Genomic DNA, 16,458 nt, shown 5'->3' with positions numbered 1-16,458 from the left:
ACTATGGAATAATAAGCGGTAGAAACTGACTGACTGACCTTTCCCTGCATTTATGCAGTGTTGCTTACATGACTAGTGGCAAACTCAGCCATAAAGTGCAAAAGGTGGTGGATCTCTGCAGCACCTCCAGAGTAACCATGGATATCTTTGCTGCTTCTCTGATTTATGCGCTTTCCCAGTCTGGACGTTTTGATGAACGACAATGTCTTGATGGGCTTGTCACTTTGCCATACGCTTTACATTTTCAGATGATAGATTTAACAGTCCTCTGTGAGCTGCTTATAGCTTGGGATGTTATTTTATAATCTAACCCTGCTTGGTCTTTATGATGCTAGTTCACTAAAGTTCTCTACCAAACCTCTGAGGCCTTCACAGAACAGCTGCGTTTATACAATAAATGGGACACTTGTGGACCCTGTTTACTAATTAGGAGGCAGCTAAACTGGATTCCAAGTAGGGGTATCAGATTGAAGGACATACAAATACAAGCCACAATTTTCAGTTTTTATATGGAAAAAAAACCCAATTACAAATTATTTTAAGGTTATGTACAACTATGTGATGGTCTGTAACACAAACTCCCTGGAAATACGCTGAGTTTCATGGCTGTAACATGACAGACGAGGTATGAATACTTCTGCAAGGCTCTTTAGGTTAACACAACCCAGATTTATCCAAGGCCTTTCTACACCTGGATGGTTTAAGTGAATGATACTATATATTAGTATGCAAGTAGTAGATAGGTTTCCGTCATGTGACAGTGTCAGCAGCACATGTCTATCCAGAATATGAGAAAAACCCAGCCTATGCCATCGTGAATCTGAACAAAGCAGAAATGAAAACATGTTTTAGTTTCAGAGTAGTTGTGATCCAGAAATATACACAAGTGTCCTTGTGCTCATCCAGAAGGGACAGTGTGGATTCCAGGAGGCACAAGGAGAACAGGCATGATATAACAGAAGAGACTGAGCTCTCATGTGCTGCTCTGCATGTCTCCTGTTAGTCTACACGTGCTGTTGCCCAGTGCTCGCTGGTGGTTCTGACTCCCCTGATCTAGTTAATGTTTCCCAGCTGTGGATTGCCTTGTTCTGTGTGTGAGTGTGTGTTCGCACACACAGCAGTATAAAAAGCCAGAGAGAGCTTTTTTTTTTCTGTACCCATGCCACTGGCGTCATTGATTTCTTACTGGTTGCCTCTGGATCATAGTAAAACAGTTTACTCCTGTGTTGTTTAGATGCTGATTATGGTTATAGACCTGTGTGTCTGTTTAGACAGAGACTGCATATAATGTGCACTTTGCCAGAGAAAAGAGACCAGACCGTTGCATGTTGGTGTGAAATCTGCACGGGCAGCAGTGGAAGACCAACATGTTTGTTCAAGTTATTGGGTCACTGCTCATCACTGTGTAACTTAGAGATCTTGAATGAGTACTGACTAATTGTACTTTGGTCATTAACAGAAATATGTTAATTCATTTGTACAGGGTAACATAAGGAAAACATGAGCAACACAGAATATGTTGCTCAGCTCTGACATATTGCGCAATTTAAATGTAAGCCACAGTTTTGCAGTTTTCCGTTGCGGCATGTATGTTTGCCAGCTATGACGATTATTTGTTACTCAAGGCATCTGCAACGTAACTGTGATGATGTCAGGTTTAATGTAACCTCTGACACTTCCACCTTTAACTGCTGGTAAACAATAATAAGGTAACTTCATCAGTTCCTTTTATGATTTCCCTTTTTGAACAAGACCACGTTCACCAGTTTCACATTGACTCTGAAAGTAGTAATTAACATATATCCCTGTTATTCATTTTATTTCCCTTTTACAAGATACAGATTATGATAAACAAATATAAAAAAACTCTGTTGAACTTTGGACTACTTGAAGAATTTAAGCTGTCTACTCGGGTAGCTAGCCTGCACTCTGCTCCTTAAGAGACATGCAGTTTTACCTCAAAAAGAAAAACGGGTGGCATTTGTTTAGTTTCTACACTATCAGGGTCTGGACATATTTCCAATCAGCTGAGTTTGTCTTTTTTTTTTTCGGAAAAGTGTAAGAACCTTCTCTCTTTCAGCAAGCTACACATTTTAATGTCTGAATATCATCTTTTTAAAGCATCTTTATGTTATTAATTTTGTATGTTAACTAGAAGACAATGAAAAAGCTGTAGGATAGATCATGCATTTTTTAGTCTAATCAAGATACATATAAAATATAAATAGAATTATACTGCTGATCAGACCACATGAGGAACCGTAAAGTGTTAAATATTTTTCAGTTTTTAAGAAATCCACCAAACAACCAACTGGGGAATGAGTACACTTACCATCTGGGTTTAAAGCAACTGACCAGTCAGGAGCTTTGTTTAGATTCTGCTTATTCGTACATTCACTGCATGTGATCTTTTTTTTCTCCCACAGTCAAAAGACTTGTATGTAAGGTCTCTCTAAATGTTTTGGCAATCAGATTTTTCTCACTAGTAAGGACCTCCCGACGCCCAAATACTGTTACTGTAGGAGGTGCTATTCTTTCGGTGCACCTCAGAGATGTTGTTCTGTTTATTTATTTATTTATTTACTACAAAAAACATATAGAGAATTAATATTTAGAATAAATACATATCAAAACGTTTGATGAGTTTGGGCAAAGATTAAAAAAAACTTCGTTTGACTTTGTTGTGTGTCTGTGAGTTGATGACAAACCAAAACCCTCTCACCCTATCATAGATGGACAGTGATGTCACAGGATGAAGCATATATTTTCTTCGCATAAGTTTGCAGGGTTACAAAATATGAGAAAAACTTTTTTCTGGTTCTTTATTATTGTAACTATGAAAAAAAAAATCACTCCAAATTTATACGTCTGCTCATTCGTTTTTGACGTAAAGAACAGCTGGTACTTTGATTATAAATGATGAGTATTTTAAAACTGATATAAAATAAAAACTTTTTTTTGTTTTGTTTTCATGACTTGTTTCTGGTGATGGTTTATTTACCAAAACATGCTCTAACCATAGGGTTAAGTTAAAAGTTTCTGCAATCTTGTCTAGATTTAATTAAACACAAATTTCATGTTGTTTAAAATGTCCTTACGTGTAAGCTCTCTGGATTTGTTTAAAGATTCTACTTGTATTTGCTCTTTTCTAATATAAGTATAAATACATTGTCTGTTTATTGTGGGAAAAAAACAAGTAGAACCTGATGTAGAACATGCAGATTGTTGGAACCACTGTGGTAGTGTGGTAGAAAGTGCAAATGTTATCTGTTTCTTGCATATTTAAACTTCTATTCATCCAAACTGCTACATGCAGCCTTTTTCTGGACTCTTGCAATAAGAATTACACTGTAATAAATTCTCACTCTCGTAGCACTTGAGCCTGGTCAGTTGGATCAGTACCTACCTACCAGTACCTGCTTCTGGTTTAGATGCTTCCATCTCCAGATTATATTGGTTACATAAGCTTATGGCTTTCAGTTAGTCTGTACATAGAATTATGTTAATACAGGTTGTAAAGCAACTCATTATGTCTGTGCAAAAGTAGGCTAAGTTGGTTTGGTATGTAGCTCCATAGCAGCCTATTGTAAATAAGCAGTGCTTAGCTTGTTAGCCTATTGATTTATGTCTTACTTGGACGACTGTGCCAGCTGCAATTGGCTCAGGGTCAGGATCACATGGACTCAGTGAACCGTATTTTGCCTCAGAACAATTCTTCTCCTTTTCATTCCAGGTTCAACTTTTCTACCAGTGTTCCTACAAGTTGTTTTTAAAGGTGACCTATTATATTTACTTTCAAACATTTGGAATAGGTCTATGGGCTATATAAAACATTTGAATTACATTTTTTTACACAAAATCTTTCTCAGATAATTAGATTTCACCTTCTCAGTTCCCCCTTTTTTGATATTCTTTCAGAATGAGCTGCTTTAGGGCTCTGTCACTTTTATGCAAATTAGCGGTATCTGGCCAACTTATAAGACACAACAATAAGCACTTACATTTCTGGGATCTGCAGATTTGCCACGAACAGTAGGGATTGAATTTTTCTTCAGTCAAAGTCTTTCTGCAAATCCTGAAGTCTACTGATGTGAGTTCTCAAAGCAGTGTGTGGTGAAGTGATTCGTGCAAATTAGTACTGTCTTTGGCAATGTGACTGGAACATTGCTCTCAAAAAGAAAAATAAGCCACGAATCTCTGTTATCTGACAGCGGGAGAATGTGCATGGACACATGTGGGTCTTTGCAGCCAACAGCAGAACATCTGCCTTTGATGGTAGCCATTGTAAAGCGCAATGTAAGGTAAAACCAGTAAGACGTGATCCTCTACTGAAAATCAAGTGGGTGGAGCTTCGCTTCAGTTGCTAGTCAGGGGCTGGACTCAGGTAACGTTGCTAGGTCTCAGTGTAATTGTGATGTCACAATTACAAAGCGTTTGAAACCTCGCGTTTTCTAGAAAAAATAAAACTTTCATTCATACCCCAAAAAAATGGCTGAATGTGGTTTTATTTTACGTTTGGACTGTTTGTTGAAGCACTAGAGACCCAAATGGAGGTATAAAAACAATCAAAAGGTGAATTTTGCAAAATAGGTCGCCTGTAAATACAATGCATGCTTTATTTTTCTGCCATACCTCCTGCAGGAGAAACTGCAACAGTGCATATGTAGGGATGACGAGGGCTTGTTTGACCGCAAGGTGCAGCTGATCTGACTTTTGCATAAATATACTCTTACATGTGTGCATTATTGGTTTGCTGTCTTTTCCTTGTCGCTTTAGGGTTGTATACATTATGCTACTCCCACATGTGGCCACATGACTTTACAAGGATCAGTAAGTTTGGTGCGTAAGCAACAGTATTTTCAACAGCAACAGACTTCCTAAACGGGAGCAAGAACTGGAAAGGTGCTGCGAGGTGGCAAAGTGCTAGAGGATGAAGGATGTCATGTTTATCTGAAATTATTCCCATTGTTGAGCTATCAGGAAGCAGCCGTCCTTACCTTGTGAGGCAAGGTGAAGGTCAGCTATGCTGTTTACTCATCAAAAACCTAACTAAACCCCAGCTTCTGCCTGTCTCTTCAAAGAAAGGTGCCATCAAATACCCTGCACAAAATAAAAGATAAGTATTGAAGGCCCATGCATTTTCTTATAGAAGGAACATTTAAAAAATGCATTCTTGTTCTTGACCTTCAGGCTGAGCTTTTAAAGCCCTCAACAACACTATCATCTCTTGTTCATCTCCTATATATAAAATTGCACAGGCAGCCAGTCTTGTGCAAGGGGCGGACTTGCTGTAATCTAATGAAATAAGCTTCAGCTCTCTAAGCTGTCCCCTCAGTATGTTCTCCATTTTAAAAGAAGCTGGAAAAGAAAGATGCCAGGATTATTTCCGCCGCTGTTTGTTTTTCCATGATTGGACCCGAAATCACTTTTCCAAGATGAATTTTAATGTTGAGCAGAAGGAAACTAACAAAATCAAAACTACACACTAGAAGATCTGAGGGAAGATCTGAATTTTTAAGAACAGTACATTCTTATTAGATACATCTGTTGTTATTGTTTGCCTGTAACTAATCTCCAATAACACTGAGCAAGACATCTGACATTTACTCAGAAGGCTAGAGTTGACTTGGCAGAAGTTTTAGAGTTTGCACATTTTACTTCAAGCTATTCTAAAGAAGTCTAATTTTAAATAGTGATCCTATTGAGCTCTTCTTGTGTCAGCTGAGGAAAAACAATCTGTAACAAGTCAATCCTGAGGTTCTTAATTGTGTCCTCAGTTTGTTAACCAGGATGCTCAAGGTTTATAATCCTGAGCTCAGACTGTGAATCATGTTCCAGGTTAAAGAACCAAGAAAATAAAATTGGAAGACGAAAAAAGTTAGATAAATTATCTGTTTTAGACCCTTCTTCATGATAGAACAGTTAGTAGTTTGTCTACTGAAAAAAACAGGACAAGGATTAATAAAAAGAAAGAAACCAAGTGCATTTTGTGAAGCATCATGTACTCTTAATTGTTTTAAGAATGTGTGACACGTGTCATTTTGTATCTTTTCTGTGCTTTGGGATAAAGAGTGTAAAACCTTTGCTGATGCTGTATAGGGACTTAGCTACTCTTTTGTGACATCACTTCATTTTATTTTCCCATACTCAATAATCATCTGACCATCTTGGGCTTAAAGTTTGATGTTCTATACACAGTCACCTTGCCATCTCAGCCACTTCAAGCATTCAATATGTCGAGGTGAATGAATCTTCATCAGTGCAGACGGAGCGTCTGCATGAGATTCTTTAACATTATAATCGAGTCATTGCAACATTAGCTTAACATTTTCATGAATTTGGTAATAGTGGCCATTTGTGCAATATATATGGCTTCTCTAAAAAAATGTCTCAAACATCTGCATCAGCCTGATTTGGCAGGAGATCAAATTATGTGTTCAACAGTATCATACATACGGTAGAAATACTGTTCTGGAGTTATATTTATGTAAAGTTGTCTTTGTAGGCCATTGAAAGGCAACGCAGATAAGTGACAAAGGTCCAACTAAATGAAGTTTGTAAATCTATTTCAAAGGGGGCAGAAAGTCCCTACGCACAGGTCTTAAACTAGGATGGGCTCTGTGGGCCATTGTGTTACATTGCTGCATTTGCTCTATTTGTATCAATCAAGTTCTCTATCATTTCGCTTTGCTTTCTTGAAAATGTATTACTTTAAACTGAAGTTTAGTTTTTACAATTTTACCATGAAGAAATAAGAGTCATTGAGTCTGAAATAATCATCAAATAATAATCTTCGAAATACGTTGTTAAAATGGGTAAAAACGATCAAGGAATAATCAGCTGTATATTATACTGACGATGCTGTGGCCACGTTTTTAAATATGTCCAGTCATTGAGATGTTGACACGCAGCCACCAAGGATGCCACAAAACCAGATGATGACTAAAAATGACCAAGCCTTTTACTTTATGTTTTACTTGATTTTTGTTCTCGTTTTGATGTCAAAACTCTCACAGTTTTCCCCTTATCCATAGATAGTGACCGAGTTACTACAGCCGGTTAGTCTGTGACACATGAATAAGAATAACATCAAGACATAAGGGGCCTCCTCGTCTCTTTTAATTCCTTCAGCTTCCTTCTTTCCACTCATCTCCTGTGTCCTGCATTTACCAGGAGCAGTCAGCTTTCATCAAACACCAGCAGTGACGATTGAATAAAGGCGAATCAGTCAGGGTCCGAGACTCAGAGCTTCCACAATGAGCACAGTTAGAGCCTATTAGCACATTGTCTCTAACTGTCCCATATACTGTACTTTGTTTTTGTTTCATTTCTCCTTTTAATCTGAGGAGGTAGCTGCATCCACCACCACCAGTGTGTCTTGCACATTTTCCCACCATTTCCTATTACAAAATTTTACGGGGGCCTCTCTGGGTGAAGAAATGCCTTTCCAAGAAAATGTGTTTTTTGGCTAAGTAATGTGTGGATGCGTGTTTGCATTGTATATGGTACTCAAAATAAATATAAATATACTCCTTTTTTCTTATAAAACCTTCCACTTCAGTTGACACAATGACTGTTACTTATTCATCTGTTTTTTTTGTCTTTCTTTTCTTAGTGTTGGTGATTGTGTTGCTTCGCTATGCCCACGTTATTGAGAAGCATCAAAACTGTGTTCTCAACACGGCGAGTCTGTCCACAGGCTGGATCTGTGCTGCTGGACTTATGATGGTGGGAAACTTCCAGGTAGGAAACAGGAACATTAGAAGAAAAAGATGAAGATAAAAACTTTCTTTGACTGTAAAAAAAAAAAAAAAGTTTTATACACTTACAGTTGCTGCTGCAAGCTTGCATATACTCTTGTCTTGGGCATGTAATTTAATTTTAGGCTTTTAATGATGTGTTCTTGGGCCACAAGACATCACAGCATGATAACATGTATCAGTGAAGGTAAACACACTTTGTGAATCACGATCTAGTTGTAGTCAGCACTACCCATCAGGCAAAATTAGCACTGAAGAAGCTTCTACCTCTTTTACGTCATTTGTACAGCAGTCTTTTGGGTAACTGTGGAAACGATGTTGACAATGGGACAGCCAAGACACAATTTGTTTAAATAGGCGTACACTATAGATAGCTAATGATCCTTGACTCGGCACCCGATTTGCTACTTTTAGTTGCTCAAAAATAAGACTATTTGGCTGTTTTTAAGGAATCTTGAAGACTTAATTAACTGTTCAAACTGGTCACCCCTGGGCTGGATTGTTTTGCAGTGAACAGGCATTCTTTGAAACACAATGTATGATCTATTAAAGAGTTTTGTCTCAATCTTGTTATCAAAATGACCTATTGCCATCTCTACAGCTGAGCTTAGCTGTATACCCCAGGCTAATGTCATAATTAAGGGCAGCGCCTGTGAGTGGGCAGCAAAGCCTCGGTGACCCGTCCCTACCCCTTGTCTTGTTTGGATGGGTTGTACTGGAATTCTAATTTCCCCTCGGGGACAAATAAAGTATCTTTGAATTGAATTGAATTGAATAATTCTGGATATTTGACCACAGTTCTTGGCAAAAGTGGAATTCATTTACATTGATCGGGCTCCTGGAACAGACCCAGCGTTTGACATTGTCCACATATTTCGGCAGAGGTTGATGTTGGGGCTTTTGGGCCATTTTGCTAACGTTTTGGATTATCATCTTGTCGGAACACCCCAAATGTGTCCAAACTTTAACTATCTAGTGTCTGATTTGAGGTAAAGTTGAATAAATTGGTAATCCTCCTTCATTATTCCATCCACCTTGTGCAATGTGCCAGTGGCAGCAAAAAACCCCACAGCATGATGGCATCCCCTCCATGCTTGAATACAGGGACAGTGTTTTTATATATGGAGGAGTCAAGAAGTTTTCAGACAGACCTCGTTGTTGTGGCTACTCCTCTCCATCGATGTCATCTCACTATTAAATGATTCTTGTAGGCAGTTGACTTTAAATTTTCAGTCAATCTTGATTATCCCAATTTTGAAGTAGGTGCTTCCTTTTTTCTCAGCACCCTCTCATATAGCGATATTAAACTCAGTTCACAGTGGACAGTGACAGTGGTGTTTCAGCATAAATGAATTTTTGAGCCATGATGGTTACTGGGTTATTCTCGAACATCACAGGGTTACAGTTGGCACCTTCTTTTAGACCTTGGTAAAGTTAACCAAGTCAGAATGAGGTATCAGTACCTGCAAGCGTTTGAACTGTTGATGTTAGAATCTGCTGCTGTTTAAAACTTGCTACAAAAGACCTTTCCAACTTGTAAACATCTTCAGTTCTCCTTCAGTTCTCCTTAGATCTTAACTGAGTTTATATGGAGTTTCACATCCTGATTATGCTACAGAGAGAAATATACCATGATTACTCACTCACTAGGTCAAAAGTCATTCCAGGATGTTCAGCACCACTTAGTAAAATATTCAGATGGCTCTATGTACATATTTTAGCCTTCATGTATAATTTTGATATTATGGATTAGAGAAATTCCACAGTTACCTGAAACCTGTAAAGCCAATTCTTCGTCTCAAATTGTATGTTGAATAATCATTTGTTTTAAATGAGTCATTTAAGGCCCAAGTTCAAAGACCTCCATGCCAATGATGAGTGCATATAGCCTGAGCTCATCTGTTGCAAATACAACATAACATTCCAACTAATACTTTTTTCAACTTAAAGACTGTGTGGACCTTTTTAGTTGGTCTTAGTTGAAGCTACAACCTGATTTTCTTCTTTGTAGATATCTGCTCTCTGGGAAAAGAATTTCTTGACGTTTAAATATTTGGAGCTCTGGCTGGGAGCCTAGATTGCGTGTGTTTGTAGATTTGTATTGGTCACATTGTGGGGACATAAAATCTGTTCACACACATAGTTGTGTAGGCTGACGCCATTTCTGTGGAGGTCCAGGACACATTAATGCAAATGATTAAATCATCTCAAAGTAATGACTTGATTAAGATTAAACCAAAGGGGTAGGGTTATGTAACTTGTAGCTTGGCTGAGAGTAATTATCCAGAGGATCTGGTTTGCGTATTGTTTTTGGTGGTGTTGTGTTTCTCCTTGATGAAGATAAAGAGCCTGGCAAGCGGGAGAGAGTTACAGGAACCATTAATGAAGCATTCCTAGTGTTCTGAAAATCATCAGCCTAAAAAAGGTTAGATGTTTGAGATTAAACTGTTTGGTTTGATGTGTTTGCTTTGTCTTGCTCCCGCTTTGGTTGTGCTCTGGCTTTACAAAGATTGTGAAATAGCAGACTGTTCCTGTGAATAAGTGTAAGAAAGAAGAAGTGAGTCATGTTATGAGAAAAAAGCCTCTTCAGTTTGTAGTACTAGTGCCAAAACAAAATGTGTCAGTAAAATGTTCTGTTATGGATATTTTGGACAGGCTCGGTGAAAACATAAATGATTATTCTTTAAATAGGTTCATGACCATAATCAGCATGTTTATAGAAGAGCATTCAAAACCAGCTGCTTTTACAGCGCCTTGTAAAAGTATGCTTACACCTTGAACATTTTCACATTTGGTTATGTCACAACAGTGTATTTTATTGTTATTTTAGGTGATAGACCAACAGAAAGCAGTGCATACATTCGAAGTGGAAAGGATACAGATCTGCAAAGTGTGGTGTACATTTGTATTCAGCACGCTTTACTCTGATATTCCAACTATAATCCAGTGCAACCAGTTCCCTTAAATGGACTATTTGGAAATAGTGAGTTTGTGTAATTTAATCTCAGTATAAATACAGCTGTTCTCTGAAGGCCTTAGAGGTTTATCAGATGGACCTTTTGGAGGCTGCAAAAGACGTACAGGTCCTTCTCAAAATATTAGCATATTGTGATAAAGTTCATTATTTTCCATAATGTCATGATGAAAATTTAACATTCATATATTTTAGATTCATTGCACACTAACTGAAATATTTCAGGTCTTTTATTGTCTTAATACGGATGATTTTGGCATACAGCTCATGAAAACCCAAAATTCCTATCTCACAAAATTAGCATATTTCATCCGACCAATAAAAGAAAAGTGTTTTTAATACAAAAAATGTCAACCTTCAAATAATCATGTACAGTTATGCACTCAATACTTGGTCGGGAATCCTTTTGCAGAAATGACTGCTTCAATGCGGCGTGGCATGGAGGCAATCAGCCTGTGGCACTGCTGAGGTCTTATGGAGGCCCAGGATGCTTCGATAGCGGCCTTTAGCTCATCCAGAGTGTTGGGTCTTGAGTCTCTCAACGTTCTCTTCACAATATCCCACAGATTCTCTATGGGGTTCAGGTCAGGAGAGTTGGCAGGCCAATTGAGCACAGTGATACCATGGTCAGTAAACCATTTACCAGTGGTTTTGGCACTGTGAGCAGGTGCCAGGTCGTGCTGAAAAATGAAATCTTCATCTCCATAAAGCTTTTCAGCAGATGGAAGCATGAAGTGCTCCAAAATCTCCTGATAGCTAGCTGCATTGACCCTGCCCTTGATAAAACACAGTGGACCAACACCAGCAGCTGACACGGCACCCCAGACCATCACTGACTGTGGGTACTTGACACTGGACTTCTGGCATTTTGGCATTTCCTTCTCCCCAGTCTTCCTCCAGACTCTGGCACCTTGATTTCCGAATTACATGCAGAATTTGCTTTCATCCGCAAAAAGTACTTTGGACCACTGAGCAACAGTCCAGTGCTGCTTTTCTGTAGCCCAGGTCAGGCGCTTCTGCTGCTGTTTCTGGTTCAAAAGTGGCTTGACCTGGGGAATGCGGCACTTGTTGCCCATTTCCTGCACACGCCTGTGCACGGTGGCTCTGGATGTTTCTAGTCCAGACTCAGTCCACTGCTTCCGCAGGTCCCCCAGGGTCTGGAATCGGCCCTTCTCCACAATCTTCCTCAGGGTCCGGTCACCTCTTCTCGTTGTGCAGCGTTTTCTGCCACACTTTTTCCTTCCCACAGACTTCCCACTGAGGTGCCTTGATACAGCACTCTGGGAACAGCCTATTCGTTCAGAAATTTCTTTCTGTGTCTTACCCTCTTGCTTGAGGGTGTCAATAGTGGCCTTCTGGACAGCAGTCAGGTCGGCAGTCTTACCCATGATTGGGGTTTTGAGTGATGAACCAGGCTGGGAGTTTTAAAGGCCTCAGGAATCTTTTGCAGGTGTTTAGAGTTAACTCGTTGATTCAGACGATTAGGTTCATAGCTCGTTTAGAGACCCTTTTAATGATATGCTAATTTTGTGAGATAGGAATTTTGGGTTTTCATGAGCTGTATGCCAAAATCATCCGTATTAAGACAATAAAAGACCTGAAATATTTCAGTTAGTGTGCAATGAATCTAAAATATATGAATGTTGAATTTTCTTCATGACATTATTGAAAATAATGAACTTTATCACAATATGCTAATATTTTGAGAAGGACCTGCAAGACTGAGTTAAAGGTTCAACTTCCAACAGTGCAACAACCCTAAACATACAGCCAGAGCTTCAGTGGAAAGGTTTATATTAGAGCTGCACAAGACATCAAATCGCAGCCATCATTGCAATATTGCAATTTCTAAGGACTGCTGGCATGCATGATTTTATACGATATTAGATTGCATGCAAATTTGGCATACCAATACAGCACCTGATGCCCCCGTTTGATGTTCATTTTTAGTGTCCAAGATTGTAACGCTCTCTAAAAGTGTTTAGTGTCAATGTTAATTATTGTTATTAGCATAAGAAAAAGCTAGTCTAAAATATTTCTCAATTTAAAATATTTTACTATCATTACAATCATAAAAATGTGTAGTAATGCACACACATTTATTTTAATATAGATTTCTATTAATCTCAATAAGCAGAAGAGGGAAAAATGCATGTTTTCTCTGTTTATAAATTCGTCTTGGGAATGACATATACAAGTCCTGCACAGTGATCAGAGGGATTTTAAGCCATTCTTCTTGCAGGATAGTGGCCAGGTCACTACGTGATACGGGTGGAGGAAAACGTTTCCTGACTCGCTCCTCCAAAACACCCCAAAGTGGCTCAATAATATTTAGATCTGGTGACTGTGCAGGCCATTGGAGATGTTCAACTTCACTTTCATGTTCATCAAACCAATCTTTCACCAGTCTTGCTGTGTGTATTGGTGCATTGTCATCCTGATACACGGCACCGCCTTCAGGATACAATGTTTGAACCATTGGATGCACATGGTCCAGCAAGACAGGGGTTGGACAATGAAACTAAAACACCTGTCATTTTAGTGTGGGAGGTTTCATGGCTAAATTAGACCAGCCTGGTAGCCAGTCTTCATTGATTGCACATTGCACCAGTAAGAGCAGAGTGTGAAGGTTCAATTAGCAGGGTAAGAGCACAGTTTTGCTCAAAATATTGAAATGCACACATTATGGGAACTCTAACCCATGTATGTATGTATGTATGTATGTATGTATGTATGTATGTATGTGTGTGTGTGTGTGTGTGTGTGTGTGTATGTATGTATGTATGTACACCCCCACACCATCACACCTCCTCCTCCATGCTTCACGGTGGGAACCAGGCATGTAGAGTCCATCCGTTCACCTCTTCTGCGCCGCACAAAGACACGGTGGTCAGAACCAAAGATCTCAAACTTGGACTCATCAGACCAAAGCACAGATTTCCACTGGTCTAATGTCCATTCCTTGTGTTCTTTAGCCTAAACAAGTCTCTTCTGCTTGTTGCCTGTCCTCAGCAGTGGTTTCCTAGCAGCTTTTTTACCATGAAGGCCTGATTCACACAGTCTCCTCTTAACAGTTGTTCTAGAGATGTGTCTGCTGCTAGAACTCTGTGTGGCATTGACCTGTTCTCTAATCTGAGCTGCTGTTAACCTGCGATTTCTGAGGCTGGTGACTCGGATGAACTTAACGTCCGCAGCAGAGGTGACTCTTGGTCTTCCTTTCCTGGGGCGGTCCTCATGTGAGCCAGTTTCTTTGTAGCGCTTGATGGTTTTTGCGACTGCACTTATGGACACTTTCAAAGTTTTCCCAATTGTTCGGACTGACTGACTTTCATTTCTTAAAGTAATGATGGCCACTCGTTTTTCTTTACTTAGCTGCTTTTTTCTTGCCATAATACAAATTCTAACAGTCTATTCAGTAGGACTATCAGCTGTGTACTGTATCCACCTCCTGCACAACACAACTGATGGTCCCAACCCCATTTATAAGACTTGAAATCCCACTTATTAAACCTGACAGGGCACACCTGTGAAGTGAAAACCATTTCAGGTGACTACCTCTTGAAGCTCATCAACAGAATAACAAGAGTGTGCGGAGCAGTAATCAAAGCAAAAGGTAGCTACTTTGAAGAACCTAGAATATAAGACATATTTTTAGTTGTTTCACACTATTTTGTTCAGTATATAATTCCACATGTGTTAATTCATAGTTTTGATGCCTTCAGTGTGAAGCTACAATATTCATAGTCATATATATATATTCAATTTAAAACATTAAATAAATCTCTGTGAAAGTTTGATGTTTTTCTTTGACCTTTGTACTAGATTCTAACACCCACTGAAAGTGTTGGAGACATGGTGATGAAAACAAATTTCAGGAAATTGTAATCACAGTATTTAGCAATAGTATGTCAAATAAATGTTTTCCTAATATAGTGCAGTCCTAATTTGGATCAATGCACATTAATGTGTTAGAATGCTCCAGTCAAAAGTCTAGACTTGAGTGAAATTAAAACTCTGTGGCAAAAAGTTTGTTCAGACCTTCTCCAGCCAGTCAGACTTGTCAAAGCTACGTTCCAAAGAAAAGTGGGTAAAAACGTTGGTGTTTAGACGTGCACATCTAGTAGAGACATGCATGGATCGGCAATTCCACTGAAAGATGCTTCCGCAGAATACTGACCAAGTAGAGCTGAATATTTTATATTTTTAAACTGAAAACCATGTATCCTTTTCTTTCACAAGACAATTATCCTCTGCTTTGTCTATCTTAGCCAATAAGATTTATTTCAATTTGTGCTTCTAATGCAACAAAATCAGAAAACTTTCAAAGCACTGTTGTATTTGAGAAAACACTGAAAATGCCCACACTGTTATTTGTCAGCAGTCATAGAAATGAGAACGAAGTTTGTTCAAGTGTTCTACAGAAATGAACAAGTGGCACAAACTCCATAGACATCTTCTAAAGACTATGACAAAGAGGAGTACTTGTTTTGTCAGTGCAACAGATGTGCAGATGTGGCAGTTTGTGTGCACATTGAAAAAAAAGGTTGCCTTTTCCCTTCCCACTTCTCCTGCGTGTTCTTGGTGCTGCAGAAATGGGAGGAATTTACGGGAAGAGCCAGGGGGAAATGAATTATCAAGTTGTGCAAAGCCAGATGCAGAATAGGTGTGCAAAGGGGGTGTGTGGAGCAGAGTCCACTCTATAGCCAACCACAGGCATGATGCTCTTTGTGTTTTCTTTTATTTAAACCAATTCTTAAAGGAGACAGTGCAGTAGCTCTGAATCTGAATAATCAGTGCCTTAAATTACTCAAGAATGAGGATTCTGTTGCAAAATGAAGCAAATGCCCAAATGTTTTCTCGTCTCGGAAACATACGGATAGACTCAGGATCATTCTGGGAAAAACAGACAAGTTAGAATAACAGAAGAAAGCAAAACTGAATGAAAGTATCGCAGACGAAGCACGTGGTAACATACACTGTTTCAGTTCAAACACGTTTGTTACATAAGAAGCTGACAGCACATTCGTGGCATGGCCACAGGGGCTTTTCCTGTCCAGGCTAATTGTTCAGGAAATGAAACATAACTTTTTAGATGACAAAGCAACACTTGTCTTTATTAAAGCTGTTGGATAGGAAAACTGGACTTCTGGGTGAAACTGATGCTGTTCTCCAAACACATCCAGCTGTTTGGGACAGAGAAGGAATTAAATGCCAATCTTCACTTTCAGTTTTTACCAAAATCCGATTTTTAGATCATTTTCGAAAAGTCTGATTTAAAAAGTCTTGTAATGTTATGCTCATTATGATTTCAGATTCCTGGCGAGCATTCAGGACATCAGCTGTGGTGTTTAACTGCTGAATTTCCCTTTTAGTTCTGTAAAAGCGAAGCTCACAAACATTGAGGTGTTCCCACACACCTCATCACTGTTTCACAAAACCCAGTTGGTTGGGTTCATGTTGCTGGTCTGTGTCACCCTGCAGGAACTTATTTATCAAACTGATCTTGTTTAGTCATCGAGTCGTGTTTTGTGTGATGACAAAACACTTTCACAGTATCATACCTCAGAACTTGAGCCAACTGGTAAGGGAACTGGACCAGTTTCTCTAAAAAATACATGTTGGTGGAAACCTTTAGCTCAGAAAATGAGAGCAGGTACTAGTGTTTTCCAGCCGTAATGAAAGCCATTCATCTGAAACAGCCTTTTTTCATCCGTATAATAGCGC

The 16,458-nt window shown here is 39.0% G+C and overlaps 1 protein-coding gene across 2 annotated transcripts in view; it reads left to right on the top strand.

Annotated features, from left to right (window-relative positions):
* Positions 1 to 16,458, top strand: part of zgc:154058 (Transmembrane protein 150A-like) — a 33,270-nt gene that overhangs the window by 10,508 nt on the left and 6,304 nt on the right. For both annotated transcript variants that reach the window (XM_047351673.1, XM_047351674.1), the window contains exon 6: positions 7,616 to 7,743. In XM_047351673.1, coding sequence (XP_047207629.1) covers positions 7,616 to 7,743 — 128 coding nt within the window. The remainder of the gene's footprint in view (positions 1 to 7,615; positions 7,744 to 16,458) is intronic.

Source organism: Girardinichthys multiradiatus, chromosome 22 (assembly GCF_021462225.1).
Source record: "Girardinichthys multiradiatus isolate DD_20200921_A chromosome 22, DD_fGirMul_XY1, whole genome shotgun sequence".
Lineage (NCBI taxonomy): Eukaryota > Metazoa > Chordata > Actinopteri > Cyprinodontiformes > Goodeidae > Girardinichthys > Girardinichthys multiradiatus.
This window is presented reverse-complemented; position numbering and strand designations above follow the sequence as displayed.